The sequence below is a fragment of the Micromys minutus genome (genome assembly GCF_963924665.1).
Source record: "Micromys minutus genome assembly, chromosome: 4".
Lineage (NCBI taxonomy): Eukaryota > Metazoa > Chordata > Mammalia > Rodentia > Muridae > Micromys > Micromys minutus.
Genome location: NC_137973.1, coordinates 56,265,731 through 56,285,095, shown reverse-complemented (window position 1 = coordinate 56,285,095; position 19,365 = coordinate 56,265,731). Strand labels below are relative to the sequence as shown.

The 19,365-nt window shown below is 40.1% G+C and overlaps 1 protein-coding gene across 1 annotated transcript in view; it reads left to right on the top strand.

Annotated features, from left to right (window-relative positions):
• Positions 1–18,871, top strand: part of LOC308419960 (bifunctional heparan sulfate N-deacetylase/N-sulfotransferase 3) — a gene marked incomplete at its 3' end in the record, with an annotated part of 131,265 nt that extends 112,394 nt beyond the window's left edge. Inside the window, exons 10-13 of the mRNA XM_080915887.1 lie at positions 386–556; positions 2,443–2,552; positions 16,526–16,628; positions 18,752–18,871. Coding sequence (XP_080772013.1) covers positions 386–556; positions 2,443–2,552; positions 16,526–16,628; positions 18,752–18,871 — 504 coding nt within the window. The remainder of the gene's footprint in view (positions 1–385; positions 557–2,442; positions 2,553–16,525; positions 16,629–18,751) is intronic.
• Positions 18,872–19,365: the final 494 nt, after the last annotated feature.

The window sequence follows — 19,365 nt, the reverse complement described above, 5'->3', positions numbered from 1 at the left end:
GGTGCTGTAGAGTAAGCATATTCTCTGAGCCTGATAAGCATTCGATTATGGGCTAGCAAAGAAACACTGCCTTTAATGCAAGTTTTGACTTGACTCTCAGAACAAGATGTACAGAGTGGGGGGGACTCTAAAATATAGGTTAAGAAACCCTATCAACAATAATTCAGCCTCTATTACCTAGTTGCCAAAACGTACAATCTTACCAGTGTATTAACTTTAAACTTTAGTGCTCCGAGTATAGGGTCTTCATTTATTATTTCTAAAATAAATAACTGCCCAGTAGTACGCCATTCCTTTTTTTACCTTTGAGACTTGTCAAAGACTGGGTTTTAATCATTGATGCCTATGGTTGAAGTTACTTTAATTATCTGCCTTTTCATTACAGCATCAGCGATCCCATGAAGACCCTGCAGCTCTGAAATTTAGCTTCTATGAAGTGATCTCTGCTGGACCCGATGCACCCTGGGAACTCCGAACCCTGCAGAAGAGATGCCTGGTCCCTGGATGGTATGCCAGCCACATCGAGAGATGGCTTGTTTATTTCCCTCCGTTTCAGGTATGAAGCAACTGGGGTTTACAGCAGGTAATAACCTCATTAAGTAGACAGCTTTGCCTCAAACACAGCAGAAAGGTTCGCTCACTAAAGCATTGCTGGGTTTTATCTTTTAGTTACAGATAATGGTACTGGCAGAGAAAGTAAGCACATGTTGAAAAAAATAGTTTAATATTCTAAGAGTATCTCAGGCTAATTCTCTCAGGTCAACTTGTTGGCATTGGCATGCCATCCCTGACTGCATGAGATTTGAAAACCTCAGCTTGCTAAGTCCTCTTCTGATATGAATAAAGCCCAAAGAGAAGGGAATGTCTTTTCTCAACCAGGCAGACATTACTACATTTAATGGGTACCATGATCTGTCTTCTGAAACACCTTGCTGAAGTCTTTATGTGTCCCGTTCCTCTCATTCCTTGCTTTGTCTCTTTCCCAACACTCAGTCCCTACTCTGGATTGTCCTGTGGCTCTAAGATCATGTGTCCAATCTGATGGCTGTGACAGCGTATGGCTAATTAGACATATAATGCTTAAGTGGAACCTAAGATTCAGCTTATTTCCATTAGCTCCATGTGAAAAACAGAATAGCTTCATATTAGATGCAGCATTCTCTCCAAATAATGGTTCATTCTATTCAAAAAGGGGTCTTTGACAGAGGTGTGTGACAAGGTCTGTGACTCCCATCGTGGCCTACTGTCATTTGGTCATGATGGGCTATCCATCACCACACACCAGAGGAACAAATTCTCTCCCATGGTTTCTCTTGGTTGGGTTTGGTTATTACTGTTTGCTTTGTTTTCTTGAGTCAGGGTCTCACTCTACAGCACAGACTGACCCCCAAGCCCACAGAAGTCCTCCCGCTCCAGCCTCCCAAGTGTTGGCATTACCTCTGTGGTCCCTGTTAGTTTCTTTTTTACTACTATGTTTTATTATTTATATGTACGGCTCTGTGTGGATGTGCATTGCATGTATGTGGGTTCTCTCAGGGGCCAGAAGACAGCCTCAGATCACATACAGCTAGAGTTACAGGATATTGTGAACTACCTTAAATGGGTCCCAGGAACTGACTCCTGCTCCTTTGTGAGAGTGTTACATATTCTTAACCACTGAGCCATTTCTTCAGCCCCTTCCCTTTTTTTTTTGGTTGTTTGAGACAGGGTTTTTCTGTGTAGCCCTGACCATCCTGGAACTCACTCTACTGATAAAGCTAGGCTCGAACTCAGAGATCCACCTGCCTCCGCCTCCTGAGTGCTGGAACTGCAGGCCTGTACCACCACTGTGCAGTGGCATTCACTTCCTGAGCAGTGCCGCCTTCCATTCGGTTATCAAAGGGTTTTCTCAAACGCGGCTTCTGAATTGAACTGGGGGATGATAGGTTCTCTGTCTCATTACACCTAAGCTTATTATAGCCCTCCTATTCAGGAGGTGGAGTCACAGCAGTGAGTGGGGTGGTCATGGCTATTTAAGACACAACCTCACAATCCGCCTGACTTAGTCTCCTGAATCCTGGGATTTGAGGCAGAAGCCAGCACTCTGACTTAATTGGAAGCTTTATTCTGTGGTAGTCATCATGTCCCAGTTTGAGTGACTCAGCCCTTGAGCTGGGATCTCATGGTCACACTCCTAAGCACGATTTGTCCCTGTTACTAACATAGCTTTCATAGCATGTTTCCTTATATGTTGTCATATAACAACAGAATGCTTGATTAGCTTGATTTATTTTCCACGTCACCAGTGAAAATTACTTTTGGCACCTCCCAACAATGTATGCAGATCCCTAAGGACAGTGCACAGACAAGTTTAGAGTACAGGAATTTGTCGTTATACAGTTGACACAAGTGTTTTTCAACATCCTTGTCCTTTTTTTTCTTATTATTACTTTGGTAACTTAGTTGCTGATCATCGACGGGCAGCAGCTGAGATCTGCCCCTGCAACAGTGATGGATGAAGTCCAGAAGTTTCTAGGCGTCTCACCGCACTATAATTACTCCGAAGCTTTAACGTAAGTTCGTATTCCAATTAATTTGCTGAAGTTTCAGCAAGGAACCGATTGTAAAGAAATTGTAGTTGGATAATATGATTCACTGATTAGTGGGTTTTTCTTTGAACATTGACTGTTTTCTGGGTTGATATTTTCCAGTTGAGAAAGAACATTTAGACAGGGTGACAAAGAAATGTCCTCGATATTCTTGATTCCTAACTTGGCAGAAATTTCTCCTAGAATGAACATGGAGAAAAAAAAAATAGTTGTGGCTCATTAAACTAACAAAGAACCTCAGACGAAGCTACTTGAGATAAGTAGCTGTCCTGGCTAGTTTTATGTCAACTTGACACAAGTAATCTGAAAGGAAATGAAAAACTGGGGGGAAAAGTTGCCTCTAAACGATACAGCTGTAAGACGTTTTCTTAATTAGTGCCTGATGCTGAAGGGTCAGACCACTGTGGGTGATGCTATTCCTGGGCTGCTGATCCTGGGTTCTACAATAAAGTAGGCTAAGGAAGCCATGAGGAGCAAGCCAATAAGCAGCAGCCCTCCGTGGCCTCTGCATCAGTTTCTGAATCTAGGTTCCAACTCTGCTTGACTGACTTTCTGTCCTAACTTCCTATGACGAGGGACTATGAGGCTGAAGCATAAGCCAAAGAAACCCTTGTCTCCCCCAGGTTGCTTTGGTCACGGTGTTTCATCACAGTGACAGTAACCCTAAGACCGTCAGTAAGAGCAGGACCCACTTAACAGGTGACATTGGAATTTCTTGGGAACATGAATGGCCCCATTTAGGAAGTGACCTATCTGTGGCTTTCAGAAACAATGTCATATAGAAGAAAGAGCCCGGGGGTTGACTAGATAGAAAGATGGGGCACTGTGATGAGCCTAAGCCTGCTTTCATGTCTTCCTTGCCTTTACCCACTGTAAGTCTGACCCTGCCACCCTTCTTTCAACGGTTAACAGCACTGGTTTGGGTTTGGTTTGGTTGGTTGGGCAGGTGGTTTGGTTTGTTAGGGGTTTGTTTGTTTGTTTGCTAGTTTCTGCTGGTTTTCCCAGGTGGCTGACTGGAAACTGGGACTCAGATGAGGAAAGCTAGGCAGCAGAAGTTTCAGGAAGTGTTACACAGTGTCTAGACCTTCACCCTTGAACCCCAAGTCTTCCTTATTTCACCTCGTCCTTCTCTGCAGTCTGCCCTGAGGGTTCTGCTTGCTCCCATCTCAACTGAGCAACTCAGCAGAGGCACTAGATACAAACCATATTCTCAATTCTGGGATTAGTGGGTTGAGTCTTAAAGAAACTTAAAACGCTATATTATGAAATATTTCTACTGTGCTTTTTCTTAAAACATAAACATTCTTAATGTTTATTATATAAAAATATAATACTAACATATTTTATCAAGTATTCCATGCAATATTTTAATCATTTTATCTTCCCTCTTCTCCCCCTGACGTCATCCATACACACCCTACATCAGCATCCCTCTTCCAACTAAGTGACTTTTATTTTTTACTCCACATTTAATAGCATCATCATCATCGTCGTCGTCAATTTCTTTGGTCATTTCACCTCATCCCCTAACTCCTCTTAGATAAAACTCAGTTCCACAAATGATCTGAGTTTGCATCTGCTGTTATACTCTATTTCATGACAATTTAAAATGTGAGGAAAATGTTTCTTCTTCCTTTCGTCACCCCTTACACTGAGAGTTGGCAGAAAGACATCAAACCCTACATATATATTATACCAGCCATGTGTAGATATGTGTTAGACATTCTGGTTTAGAGGCCAAACTATACTGTAACTCTGAATTTTTTAGCTTTCTTCCCAGGAGTCTCTTAATTTGCCGTTACCATTCACCTGCTGGGCCAGTTTTCTGTACTTCTAGTGTGGCCAGTTTTGTGGAGTTTAGGTTCAAGAATTCATAGACACTAGCTTTAAGTATTTAACATTCAACTTAACCTTAAAGAAAGTGCTTTCAGTTGGCAGTTAGAAATTCAAGTCCACTTTCTGCTTTAAGTATCTCTTTGGAGGAAAAAAAAAAACAAAGCTTTTATTTTCTAAACGATTTTCTATTTCAAGTTGGCTTTATCTTTGTGTCTTTTTATAGGGTATCTGTCAAGGCATTGTGTTTCAGAATAAAAGAAGTAAAGTAGTCTGTAAAGACAGGATTTCTTTTTCTTGTATAGTGGTCTTTGACCTGCGAGCTGTGTTTGTCCTCTCCGCACCCTGCTCAGCAGAAAGCTTTTTTATTCATCTCCATTGCTGGAAACGGCAGTGTGAACTTGAGAGACAGACAATCAAAGAAACACACTCTGTACAAAGCACTGTGGGTCACTGTGCACCTGGAATGTAGCTAGCTAAAATTACCCATTATGTGATTCTCTTACCTGGTCCAGCAAGTAGCGGGGTGAGATAGCTGTAATCTGTGAAAGCAGTTTCAGGTCCAGCAGGGCTGCCCTCGCTGCCGCCTTGCTGACACAGAGAGCGTACTTCCAGGGTGTCTCCTTCCACACTTTCTTGTCAGTCATTGATTGGCCTGACACACCTTTTAAAACCCTGCTGTGCACTTGCTGTAGGATGCGTGGATAATACATCTTATTGTCCTTGTCTTGAAAAGCTCTGTCTTCCCCCTGTGCCCTTCTAGGTTGTTTATCTGGATCTCGTTCTAACAATCCCTCCTCCCATCAGAGTCTCCACGGCACAATGGGTGTTTCTTGGTGCTTTGGAAATGTGGGCTGACTGTGAGAAGAAATGCATTTCAGCAATACCATTTGACACGACTGCCAAGGACTTCCCGGTGGACACTTTAGCGTTGCTTATTGTTGACTACTAAGGACAGCATAGAGTATCTGAGCTCAGGACAAAAAGGAAAAAAGAAAAGAAATGTGTTATCACTGGACCACTCCAACACCTCATTTCTAAGTGACCTCTTGTGGATATTCTCTGCAATCTTGATGTGCAGGAACATGCTAAGAGGTCTCTCTGCCGGTTATCTTACACAGAGCTCACTCATATATCAAAGGTACTTTTAAAAATCAGTGGCCAAAAAGAAAAGAAAACAGAAAAAACCAACAACAATAAACACTCAATAATCAGGGTATTTTTTTTTTTACAATGGCTGAAGGAAATTTTCTGGTATTCTAAATTTCACACAGAACCACCAGATAATATATGATGCTTCAAGTGACTTTCTAGTGTCATGGTGGGTTTCTGATGACACTGAACATTTGTTTCTTTGTTGTTGCTGCTGTCTTGTTTTACCTGATTGTCTCAATGAGTTTGAAACAAACAGGATGAAGCTAAAACAGTGTAAATAGGAATTATCTAATCAGACCGCCATTGTACAGCTGTTCAGCATAAGCTAAACCCCACCCTCTGCAAGGGTTGCTGTGGTGATGCTCCGTAACTTAGCTACACAGTGTAAGAAACTAGTCATATGAGAAAAGAGAAGTGTCACCGTGCCTGACACGGATTATGCTAATTTGTGTAAACCAAAATCAAACATAGCAACTTTTAATTTTCCATATACCCATGCAGAATCATCACTGGTCAGCAGATGTTTCAAAACGCTAACCCTGCAGCTCATTTCTTGTCAGGGACATACTTGTTCAGATTAATGAATTTAGATAGTGTTAAATGAATAGTTAATACTGATGCACCTTGAAAATGTCAGCAGCAGGCTCTAACAATGTGAAAGCCCAGGGACTCACATAGTCTGTGTTCATCTTTTGTTTTGATGTGTTTCCCAATTGAGGCTTGGGTAAATCATAAGGGAACTTTGAACCCTCTTGACAATTTGAAAAAAAAAAAATCTCCTCATATCATTTTAATTACAGTCAAGTTAATACTGGCCAGGAAGTCCTTCCCAAGTCACTGCTGACAAGCCTAAGTAAAATTTGCCATGTTAAAACTTCCAAAAAGGAGTTGTGATAGGAGCTATAATCTGTTTAGTTTCCTGGATATCTACAAGAGAGCACCTGGAACGTGCTGGTGGCTGGCAAGAAAACAGAAAGCCCGCTCTGATTGATTATAATACATTCATAAATGTTTATGTAGTAAATAAACACACATTTACTTCCTGGGTACCTTACATGTAGATACACATTTACATATTGCACCACATGTGACTGGCGCTATTAGTTCCTCTCTTCTTATTAAAAACAGACTCCTTTTCATATAGTATATTTAGGTTCAAGTTTCCCTTTTCCTAACTCCTCCTACTTCCTGCCCAACTTCCCACCCACCTAAATATACACCCTATCCTGTTCTCTCTTATTAGAAAACGGGCATCTAAAAATGAGTAGGTAAATATTATGATGATAATAATAGAAAATAAATAAACCTGTAGAGGACAAAGTAAGCAATGAACAGAAAAAAAGGCAAGGATAAAAAACATGAGAAACATATAGCTAGACACAGAGACATCTCAAAAAGATACAAAATCAATGTCTTTGTTAATGTTTTACTGCTGTGAACAAATACTATGACTAAAGCAACTTTTAGAAGGACAACATTTCTTTGAGACTGGCTTATAGGCTCAGAGGTTCAGTCCATTATCATCATGGTGGGAACATGGCAGCATCCAGGCAGGAATGGTGCAGGAGGCGCTGAGAGTTCTGCATCTTCATCTGAAGGCTGCTAGCAGAATTCTGACTTCCAGGCAGTTAGGATAGACTCTTAAAGCCACACTAAATAGTACCACTCCCTTAGCCAAGCATATTGAAACCATGACAATCCGAAACCATAATATATAACCAAAAGACATGCAGGTTATTTTTTTTTTTTAATTCCAAGACAAAGCATTCTGAAACAAACTCAAAAAGTACCATTGAACTCCCTCTTGTGTTGCTCCCAGGCCTGCCCGTCAGTGTGCTGTAGAAACCCAGTGAGGCTCCATGGGAGAAAAGAATTTTTCCTTTGTGAGCAGTTGTTAGCTGGAGATGGCTTCTAGACTCCAAACGTGGGCTTGTGTTCTCTTCCCCTCTCAGCACTCAGACTCCGTCTGGCTAAGACCTGTGCAGGCAGGCCCTGTGCATGCTGCCGTAGTCTGTCCATTCAGACCTACATCAGTCCTGTTGTGTCTAGAAGGTCTTCTTTCCCTTTCATCTTCATCGGTACTTAGAGTTGTAGGGTTGAGTGTTCCAAGGTCTCTCGCTCGCTTCACTTTTGTCAGGTGTGAGTCTCTGCATTTGTTCCCATTTACTGCAAAAGGAAGCTTCTCTGATCATGGCTGAGCAAGACATTGATCTATGAGTAGAACAGCGTAGTATTAGGAGCCATTTTATTGCTGCATTTCTCTAGCAGAAGAGTAGTGTTTGGTTTTCCACTAGGTCCCCTCTATCTGCTCTCCACTATCTACTCTCAAGTTCTTAACCACACAGTGATAGGAATTTTTTCCATCTCATAGGAAGGTCCTGAAATCCAATTAGATGGTGACTGGTTACTCCCACAACTTTTATTTCACTATTATTTGTCTTGCAGTCGAGTTACCATTGTAGATGGGAGGGTTTATATCTGGGTTGGTGTTTTTTCTTTCTCCTCTAGTGACACGCAGAGTAACTTACAGAACCATGAAGACGAGCCAGTAGGGATAAAGGCTCTAGGAAGGCTCCCGCTCAACTTCTCTCTGTTTGATAAGTTGTGTAGGTGTTGGCTTCAGTAACAGAGCCTTACTGTCATTTTGTGAAGAGCCCCTAATAGCTTTTACAATTGTCTGGGTTATTTGGAGGTTTTCATGGGGCCTCTTCAACCAACAACTTGAACAGATGTAACCCATTCCTAGTACTGGAATTCATTTGATAATGAGAGATGTCTAATTGGAATTTTGTCTCCCCCATTTTTTTTGGTGATTCTATTTCTATTTCTCCTATAGTATGTTTACATGCAACTCATTAAGTGGCTCTTAGTTTTAACTGTCCCTTCCGTATTTTCTCCCTTACCCCTTTCTTTCTCCCCTATACCTATGTTCTTCCCATTCCGACCTACCCCCTTTTCAAACCAGAACTATCTGCTCTACATCTATTCCTTTCCTAGGGTGATCTTTCCTCCCACTCAGTCTCCCACACTGTGCCTAACCTCTGTGGTTATATGAATTGTAGTCTGTTTCTCAAAGACTTAACAGCTAACATCTACATATAAATAAATCAATACATACCATATTTGCCTTTTAAGTCTGAGTTACATCACTCAGGGTAATTTTTTTCTGTCTCCATCCATTTGCCTGTGAGTGTAACTGTTTCATTTTATTAACAACTAATATTCCATTGTATAAATGTACCACAATTTCTTTATCAGTTCATCTTCTGATGAGCATGTAAGCTATTTCTAATTCCCTACTATTATGAATAGGGCAGCAATGAAAATGATTGATCAAATGTCTCTGAAGAATCACGTGGAAGCCCTTTAGGTATATGCCCAAGAGTGCTATAGCTGGATTTGAAGTAGACCTATTTCCAGCTTCCTGTGCAATTCCCACACCAGTTCCCATAGTGTCTGTACATGTCTGCATTCCCACAGGCGTGGATGGGCGTTCCTCACCCCACATCTCCGCCAGCATATACTATCTGTCTTATTGATCTTCGCCATTCTGATGTAAGATGAAATCTCAAAATAGCTATGATTTAGATTTTTCTGTTAACTAAGGACAGTGACCATTTCTTTAAGAGTTTTCATCCATTTGTGTTTTCTCTTTTGAAGACTCTCTGTTGAGATCTGTACCCCACTAGTTTCATTTTTTATGTTAAAAACCAAAGCACACAAAAGATAAGTCAAGGGAATGGGGATAAGATAAGTGAGTGGGGAAGTCAGAATTAAAACCATCTTTAGAATGTTTTACTCCCCGTCTTTGAGATCTCATTTTAGCACAAGATGCTCGAATCAGAGAAAACCCACACTCTGTCTCTTTTCTAGTGGAAATGACCTCCACAAGAAATGCTGACTGTAGCGACTGGGATCTGGGCTAGCAAGATGGCTCAGTGGGTAGAGCCCTTGCCTGAAAGCCTGAGTTTGATACCCAGAGCCCTTGTGGTGAAAAGAAATGGTTGAAAGAAATGTGCCACATAGGTAGCGTGCATGTACACACAATGCAAATTATATATATGTGTGTGTGTGTGTGTGTGTGTGTGTGTATACATATGTAATGTAAAGAAATTCTATTTTTAATGTGGAACCTTAAAATAAGTTTTTGTATTTTACTAATTCTTTGAGTCTTTCATATCATATATTTAATGATATTCACCCTCTTCTTCCCACTTCTTCCATGTCTGCCTTCACCTCCCAACCTACTATAGTGCAAGCTTACTTGCATGCTTCCTTGCTTGCTTATGTGCATGCGTGCTTGCTTGCTTGCATAAATGCATGTTTGCTTGCTTGCTTGCATGCTTGCTTGCTTTCATTTTCATCAAGTCCAGTTTGTGTTCCTCTCCAACTCTTGGGGATTTTACCTGCTCTGGAATGTAGTCAAGAGATTTTTAAATGTCACTGTCCACATAAATGTATAACCATATACAAATACAAATTAAAATCACATTGAGATAATACTCAGTGCCAAAAAAAATGGATATGCTCCTTCAAAAATTAAAGCGAATGGCCGTGAAGCCAAAATATAATGCCAGATGTCAGCAAGAACAAAGAGAATCTAAATTTGTTATTGGTATAATACACAAGCCTTTTGGCAAGTAGTGCTGTAGTTTCCTGAAATTTAAACACAATCTCACCAACAGTGCAGCTTTGCTTGTAGGAATCTATTTCAAGATAAGTAAAAGCCCAAGTTAATTAAAACCTTGTAAGAGAACATCCATAGAAGCATTATTCATTATACATAAAACTAAGTAATAATCTAAATGCCTATGACCTGGTACATGGATTGACTTGGCATATCGATGCCAGAAAAACAGGAAATATCAATAAATGATGAAGACTTGGGTGTGTAACCCATAATTTACTTGGCAGTGGAAGCAAGAGGACTTGTGTGAGTTTAAGGCCAGCCTGATCTATATTGTATATATCAGATTATTCTGATGATGATGATGATGATGATGATGATGATGATGATGATCATGATGATGATGATGATGATGATGGTATTGAAATCAAGGATTGTGATTGAAATCAGAGACTGTCTGATCATGGTTGGGTTTGGATTTGTTTTTTGTGTGGTGATAGAAATGTTGTAAAGCTATGAAATTTTTACTATCATTGGATTGTAAGCATAATAACATGCAATTGTTATGACATTTAAATTCAATATTTAAAAGGTTAATATATATATATATGTATATATATGTGTGTGTATATATATATATATATCTTGTCCTGTAGTCATAACATAAATTATGCTGTTTTGATTTTTTAAAAATGAATCTGCTTTAGTTTCCTGTGGAAATGCAATTGTCAGCTTTTTGCCAGACAAACTTAGTATGTGTCCTCTGAATGTCCTCTGGCGTCCATTCATCAAAGGTAAATGTTGTTTTCACTAAGACTGAAACGCTAAGGACTGTCATTCTTCTTATGAGTCTTTCTTTCCCTCACCCAAGATGCCTTTATTATATCTACATGTCCCCGGGGGGTTTCATTCACCAGCTTACAAGCATTTCTATCCTAACTTTACTCTTTAATTCAAGTTTATTAATAACCATTCTATACATGACTCTGGGGACACAGTGACAGAATATCTTTAACTCTATTATGGAGAAGCCACAAGGTCAGACACTAAGCAGAATATTACAATTCTCTCGAAGGCTTATGTCCTGATATCCTTGGAAGGGGGACCCAGGTGTAAAATGGCTACCAGTGCCAGCAGTAGAAAGGCTGCTTTTCCTCTGAGTTCCCTCAGATAGCGTAACACTGATGTGATTCTTGGCTGAAAAGACCATTACTGATTTTTTGAATAGATGTCAAGCTTTGTCACTTAGGCTCTGAAATAATATTATGTTCTCAGCCATACAGTGACCTTCACAGACCCACATCTTTTCTTCATGATTGTTTCTTGTAAGCAATCAAACCCGATGATTCCTCAGGCCACCTGAAGAACAGACACAATGGATTACCTTTATTCTCTAGATATACACATACAAACACTGCCCTAGGTGCTGGTTACATACACACACACACACACACACACACACACACACACACACACACACACTTTTCCCTCAATAAAGCTTTGTATGATGCCTCCTGTAAAATACCTGACCAACTTTATTTCAACAAATAGTTGAAAGAAAGTCTATTTTCCCCTTTTCTTCCAATTTGTTATTGTGTGTGTGCACAGTGTATCTGTGTAAGGACACATGCCATGGGTCAGGGGGAGGTTGTGTCAGGATTTTGAGAAGTCTGTTCTCTCCTCTACATGGGCTCTAAGCACAGAACCTGCTGAGCCATCTTGCAACCCTTGTTTTATTTCCAGTTTGTTTCATGCTCTTGCACCTTGGTCATGGAGCATTCCTTCCTTTTTATCAAGCACTGGGCAGGGGTGGTGCCCCTTGCTTGTTGTAGCTGGTGTGAACAAAGCTCCTGTGAACAGTTACACACACTTTTGCATGGGCTCATGCTTTAGGGTTACTGGGTAAAGACTATCAAGTAAACCATACTCTGATGCTTGTACCACACCTTGGCCATTGCTTCATTTGGGACTTTACATCCCATCCTTTATATCCATGAGTGCTACATCGGTTTTAACTCTAGTTTTTGTTTTCCTGATGACCAGTGAAGTCTGGCAAATTTTACACTCATGCTCTGGTCAAATCATTTTTCAAACGTTACTCACTTTTTAAAAATTATATGTAACTTTTGAGAATTATGTATGTGCTACACCGTTTCTGCCCCTCCCTCATCCCCAAGCTCCTTTATGCTCCCCAAATTGATTAATAATCTCTTAATTATTGCTGTTACACATATTACATACATGCACATGTGTGAACACACACACACACACACACACGCGTAAAATGTACCAAGTCCGTTTAGCAATGCTTGTGCTATATGAGTCCATTGAGATTCTACAACTTTTATGGGAACTTGTCCAAGAGGAAACTGATTCTTCTCTTAGTAGTCGTCAGCTGTAATTCTTCATCTGGGCAGGACGTTGTGAGATTCCCTCTGTCCATGTCGGTGTTTCATCTGGTATTATATGACCAACTCTTAAGGACAACCATATTGTTGAGGATTAATAAGGTCATTTTCTCAGTCATGTCTATGGGACACTATCAAGCAACAGACATCCTAGATTTCTTACTCTTTCTGCCCTTTCTTTCGTGATGTTCCCTGAGCCTTAGGTATATGGGCTGTGTCCCAGATGTTGTCACCAGCCTTTGGCACTCCATCGATATTTATTCTCTGAGTTCTTATTGGTGGTGGATTTCTGTAATGCAGTCCATCAAATGAAAAAGTAGTCTCTCTGATGCAGGATACAAATTCCACTTATCTATACATATGCAGCTGTTTAGAATACAGTTAGAAATGGCATAAGTTAAGGCAAATGGCATAAGTGAGTTCTTCTCCAGCACCTGTGACCTCTCTAGTCAAGGGTAAGTTGACTAGGCTTACAGTACCAGACATTAACACCCCCCACACACACACTGAACAGGACTTATGTCCAATTAGACAGTTATTGGTTATCCTCAAGATAAAGTTGCCATTACTGCACCATTATGGATATACTGTTGGGCCCATCATTGTTGTGATTTATAGACTTTATAGATTGGTAGCATTACCATCTGCTCTTCTCTTGAACGCTTGCATATCACCTTCCACTGCAATGGAAGCCACTCCTCGGGGAGGAAGCTTCCAGGTCAAGTCCAGCTTGATTCCTTTAAGTGGGCAGTTTCTTCAGTAATAGAGTCTGACCTCACTATAAGCAGTGACAAAGGCACATACTGTTTTGAGAAAATCTTACATTCCCCTGTACGTGTACACACACACATACACAGATGCACATATGTTATATTTAAGTAACCATATAAAGTATTTTCCCCTATGTTTTTTCTCACACATGTGAATGTTATTTATCCTCTCCCATTATATTGCCTTTCCTCCCCATCCATAATTAATGTCCCCTCCATTTTTCCATTAGCCCTTCATCTTTCATACTCTAAATATGTTCCTTTTCCAATACACATTTTACAAATATTTCCCCAAGTCTCTGGTTTTCTATTACTTTTCTGAAGTATCTTCAGAAAAACAAAGTTGTAATTTTAACACATACAAAATTATTGTTTTATGATTTAGCTTTGAAAATAGTTGCCTAAGGACAGGAAGATGTTTTATGCAGAGTGGGGATGTGTGTGAATTGATAGACTGCTTGCTTCATGTGCAGGAGACACGCACTGGGTTTGATCCAGTACATCACTGTAATCCAAGAACTACAGACCCTAGAGGTAGGAGCAGGACAATCAAGAATTCAAGGTCCTCTTTGGATACCTCGTAAGTCTGAGGCCAACTTGTGATACAAAGATTCTTTCTCCAAAGAAAAGGAGATTTAAATTTTTCTAAATTCGTTCTTCCAGAATTTTTTTGCAGTTTTACTTAAAGGTTTAGGTCAGTGATCCGGTTCATGCTCAGTTTTCTACCAGTGTGTCGGGTTCACTATGAGTATGGTTGTGATTTCTCTGTGCATCCTTTACTTTGTCCCACTGGTCCTTCAGTGTAATAAGGAGGAAGTCTCTTTGTGCGTCCTTCATTTGTCCACTGGCCCATCACTATGAGTACGGTGGAGGTCTCTGTTTTGTCTCATTGGCCTCTTTGTGCATCCTTCATCTTGCTCCACTGGTCCATCCCTGTGACTGTGAGCATCACTGATTGCTCAGCATTCAGGAGGCATTGAAATTACACAGTATGAGATTTCCACCTTGGCTCTTTGTTTCAAACTTCTTGTTTTAGTTCATATAGGTCCTTTACATTTTTATATATGTTTCGAGGATATTTTCCATTTCTACAAAAAAAAAAAAAAAAACAGCAGAGTTTATTCAAGTTTTCACTGGAATCATATGAATCTGTAACATTGGAGCCAACTGATTCTAAGTATGTAGTCTTGTCTGTGTACACAGGACTTGCCCACAGGCCTTCCGCTTTCTTAGGATTTCTATTTCTGCAACAAAATGCCATGAAGTTGAAGAAGAAAGGGTTTATTCAGCTTATACTACATTTTTGTTCATTGCCAAAGAAAGTCAGAACAGGAACTCAAATAGGATAGGATCCTGGGGTTAGGAGCTGATGGAGAAGCCATGGAGAGGTGCTGCTTACTGGCTTGCTTACTTCTCATGACTTGCTCAGCCTGCTTTTTTATAAAACTGAGGACCACCAGCCCAGGGATGATACCACCCACAATGGACTGGACCCTCCCCAATTGATCACTAATTGAAAAAATACCTTACAACTGGATCTTATGTAGACCTTTTCTCAACTGAGGCTCCTTCCTCTCTGATGACTCTAACTTGTGTCAAGATGACACCCAAAACCAGTAAGCCTTCACTGCTTCTGTATTTTTCAGTGGTGGAGATTTTACACTTGGTTTTAGTTAATTTTATTTTTAGGTACTTCAACATTATAATTTAAATATTTTGATTTAAATTTTATCATAACTTAAATATTTTTATTTAAATTTTCAAAATTAATCATAGGATGATGTTAAAGTCTTGAAAGTAGACTTCTGAGTAGTGTATAATGAGCACCATAGGAAATATCACCTTATGAAATTTCTCCTAGTGGAGAAGCAACTGTAGCGGTCAAATCACTGAATGACAGGGGTGAAGGAATTACACTTCTGTTACTTCCACAGTGACAGCTTACATCTGAGCATGAGAATCCCTGCTTTACTTACAACAAATAGCTCAGAGACCCGTGTGAAATACTGGGCCTTGAACACAAAATCTGGAAGCCTAGACATGAACTCAGTAAAATACGGAGGGAACATACAGTCTACAGAAACTAGGCCTTGACGTTTTCTTTATTGTTCTCTCTCTCTCTCTCTCTCTCTCTCTCTCTCTCTCTCTCTCTCTCTCTCTCTCTCTCTCTCTCTCTCTCTCCTCCCTCCCTCCTTCTCCACCCTCTCTCTGGGTCTCTCTCTGTCTCTGTCTCTCTGTCTCTCCCTCTGTTTCTCCTTCTTTCTCTGTCTCTCTCTGTCTCTCTGTCTCTCTCTCTGTCTGTCTGTCTGTCTGTCTGTCTCTCTCTCTCTCTCTCTCTCTGTGTGTGTGTGTGTGAGAGAGAGAGAGAGAGAGAGAGAGAGAGAGAGAGAGAGAAGAGAGAGAGAGAGAGAGAGAGAGAGAGAGAGAGAGAGAGAGAGAGAGAGAGATTTGTGATAGAGTCCCACTGTGTAGCTCTGCATGTTCTTGAATTCTCGTTGTAGACAAGACAGACCTTGAACTCATATAGATCATCCTGGCTTTGCCTCCTGAGTAGTGGGACTAAAAGGCATGTGCCCCAGTATCTATCTTAGATTTAGTGAGTATTCACAAAACAAAATGCTGGGCTATTACTTCCTGAAGAGCTGTAACAGCCCAAGTGAGAGGGTTGTGAACAAGCTAGTGCTGTAAGTGGAGATGTAAACATTTAGCATATTGTTATTGTGGTTTTTGTAATTACGGAAAATAAATCTATTTATAGACAGTTTTGCTTTAGTGCTAACCTCACACCAAAATGAAAAAGCTCACTAAACAGAACTTCAGTGGATTATAGCTAGAGAATTCAATTTTTAATTCCAAGGTCCGAGAGGCTTGTTTGACTCTGGGAGTGGGGTGAGACTGCTGCTAAGAAACAAATTTCTATTAATAGGAAATCTTCTGGAAATTGTTCTATTAAGAACCTGGCAAGCTCACAAACATGACAGATGGGCTGAAAATTAGGAAGTATGTACCAGAAGACGTAATGAAAGAGGTTATATGAAAAAACATCCCTCATGTCCCTGGTTATGAGTTAATAGCTAGTCATTGCAGCTTATAAACTGCTTGAATGAAACTTTTTTAAACTTGGTCCATTTTCTCTGTTTCTAGGTTTGATTCTCATAAAGGCTTCTGGTGTCAGCTGCTGGAAGAAGGGAAAACAAAATGCCTTGGGAAGAGTAAAGGAAGAAAATACCCACCAATGGACTCTGACGTAAGTGTGGAACCCGGAAGTATAAAACAGCAGTGGTGAACAGTAATAATATCACGCACAGTTTCTTAGAAAAGTGAGTGAGATCGAAGTGCAGCCTTCATTCAAGCTAGAAGTCAGAGGGCCCCTTCCTGCTGTCCTGTGCCCTTTGTGTTACAGTTACTTCCTTCATAAGAGTAAGGGTCCTTTTGTGGAGCAAGGGTCCTTAGCTTTGGCTTCCCCGTGAAGAAAAGTAACATGACTACCTAAGCATTACTGATCGAGCTGGAGGAGGGAGGGCCAAGGAGAAGGGGGGACAGAAACTGGGTTGAGACTACTACATTTTATTATATAAGTGTATTAAATCTGTCAAACAGTGAAAATGGGAAATAATACAATATAAAATACAGTATTTCAAAGAAAGACAATGACATTAAAGTAATATAAATTACTATAAATAAATAAATACAAACATTCATACATAAATAAAGGAAATTAAGAATGGGAAAGAGAGCTAAGCAGCTAAAGGCTCCTGTCACCTATGCTGTATATGGTGGAAAGGGAGAACCAACGGCTTCGAACTCTCCTCTAACATCCCCCTAAGCATGGCATGTGTGTGCACACGTACATACAGACACACATACACATACACACACACATACACATACACACACACACACAAATAAAGAAAATGCAAGAAAACTTAATGAAAATTAAAAGAGTTTTTTGTGTTTTGATGTACCTAGGCTGATGTATTTTTTCCATTTACATAATTAATATCTGTGTTACAAGAATGAAAGTAGAGTCTGTGGCTATAAATCCAAACAGCAGGTAGCATGAAGAATGATACCTACAGAAGAATGAGAGCTACACAGAAATTGCACTACTAAAAATGTCAGCAAGCCACAATAGGAAATCTATCAACCAGAAAAGGAAAGAATATTTTCTGTTTTCAATGTCAAATGAGTCTGTGGAACATGGATTACAATGTTAACTGCTAATATAATATACTAAGCTTTTAACTGTCAAAATGTTAGTGGGACAAGATCGTTAATACATCTCTCAATTGTCTAGCATATAAGCACATAGCCTAGTCTTTGAGAAATGGACACATTCGTGGTGTCACCCAGTATTTTGTTTATTCTGCTCAGAACAGTGACATGGTGAGCTGTCATTCTCATAGCTTGTGTGCCCTGTATTTTTTCTTTATGCTTATTTCTCATACACAAATATTTATTCATAGAAATATACTTTGACTCTAAGAATATAATTTGATTATTATAGTTGTTTTAGAACTTGGGAATTTAAATATATGGGAATGTTTTTCTTACAGTACTTAATCCATTATGTTAACTAGCAATCCCAAGGTAGTCAAAATTTCTCGGTAATCTGCATTTATTTGATAAATTTTTACCCTTCAAGGTGTGGAAGACCATTTGTCATGCTGGTCTGATAGACAGGACTTCAGTGGGGTCAGAATTAAAGTCTGTTCAGAAGGCATAGAGAAGTACCTATTGTTTTCATAAAGAAATTACACTGTAAGGAATCTATTCTGTTTGAGTGTCTATCAAAATATACCATGAGCTCACTGTGAAAACAGAATAAATGCTGTTGAGAGGTAATTTCTTCATTGTTTCAATAAAATATAGAATATACTCATTTTTACATCAAAGCTACTTCTGTATGTAGTTATTAAGGCTAAGTATATATCACTGAAACACTAAGATATACCTTAACATTTGTTTCATTCTGGTCTAACACAGACAAAACTGAGATACTGTATAAAGCTGGTGCTGGTCTAGGTAACCAAGAAAAACTTGGCTATAGATGTCAATGAAGTTACTCTGTAAGCATATACGAAGTTTACTTAAAGGAATAACATGTCTGACACTGTATAAATTGTCTCCAAACCAGAGGCTCCATAGAAGGGTAGAAACACAAGCCTGGCTGGAGTAGCAAGCCTTACCACATCAGACTCCAGACAAAAAATAATCCAAGTATCCCAGGGTGTGGCCAACACAATTCACATGCTGCACGAAAATCCCAACCTGTATCTGGTGCACAAGGCACTTATGTCGGAGAGTCAGCATGCATGGAATATATTTTATTCAAATAAAATAATGCATTTCTCCATCCTTCGCACACAGAGCAGAGCATTTCTGTCCAACTACTACCGCGACCACAACGTGGAGCTCTCGAAGCTGCTGCACAGGCTGGGGCAGCCTCTGCCCTCGTGGCTGCGACAGGAGCTGCAGAAAGTGAGATAGCATGGAGAAAGCAACAGGAATCTGTCCCCGTCCATGTACTGGCACAGACCTCATCCGGAGCTCACAGATGCTACCAAAAAGCTGTCAAACACATACCTCTGCATCACGGAAAACAAGCAACGCTCTTCCGGCGTGTGGATGATTGTGGAGGGTCAGGCATAAAAAAAAAAAAATCTTTAAGAAGCTCCCAGACCTAAGGCCTTCCTCTTAACCCATATCTGATTCTCGTGGAAGAGCAACCGAGATAAATTTAAAACAAAACAACAGAAACACACAGACCTGTTCCATTTCAGAGTAATATTTACAATGTTGTATCTCCGCTACAGCTGTATTTCTGTAGATTTCTGGACCACTGTTTGACTGTTAAATGTTTTCTTACCCGATTCTGTGAAGTATCCTGTAAACATCACGATGTAGGATTCCCAGTGTGGAAAAATGCTGCCAGCCTAGGCCATCCATGATTGTGTGAGGGCGGGGACGGGGAGCAGTCCTAG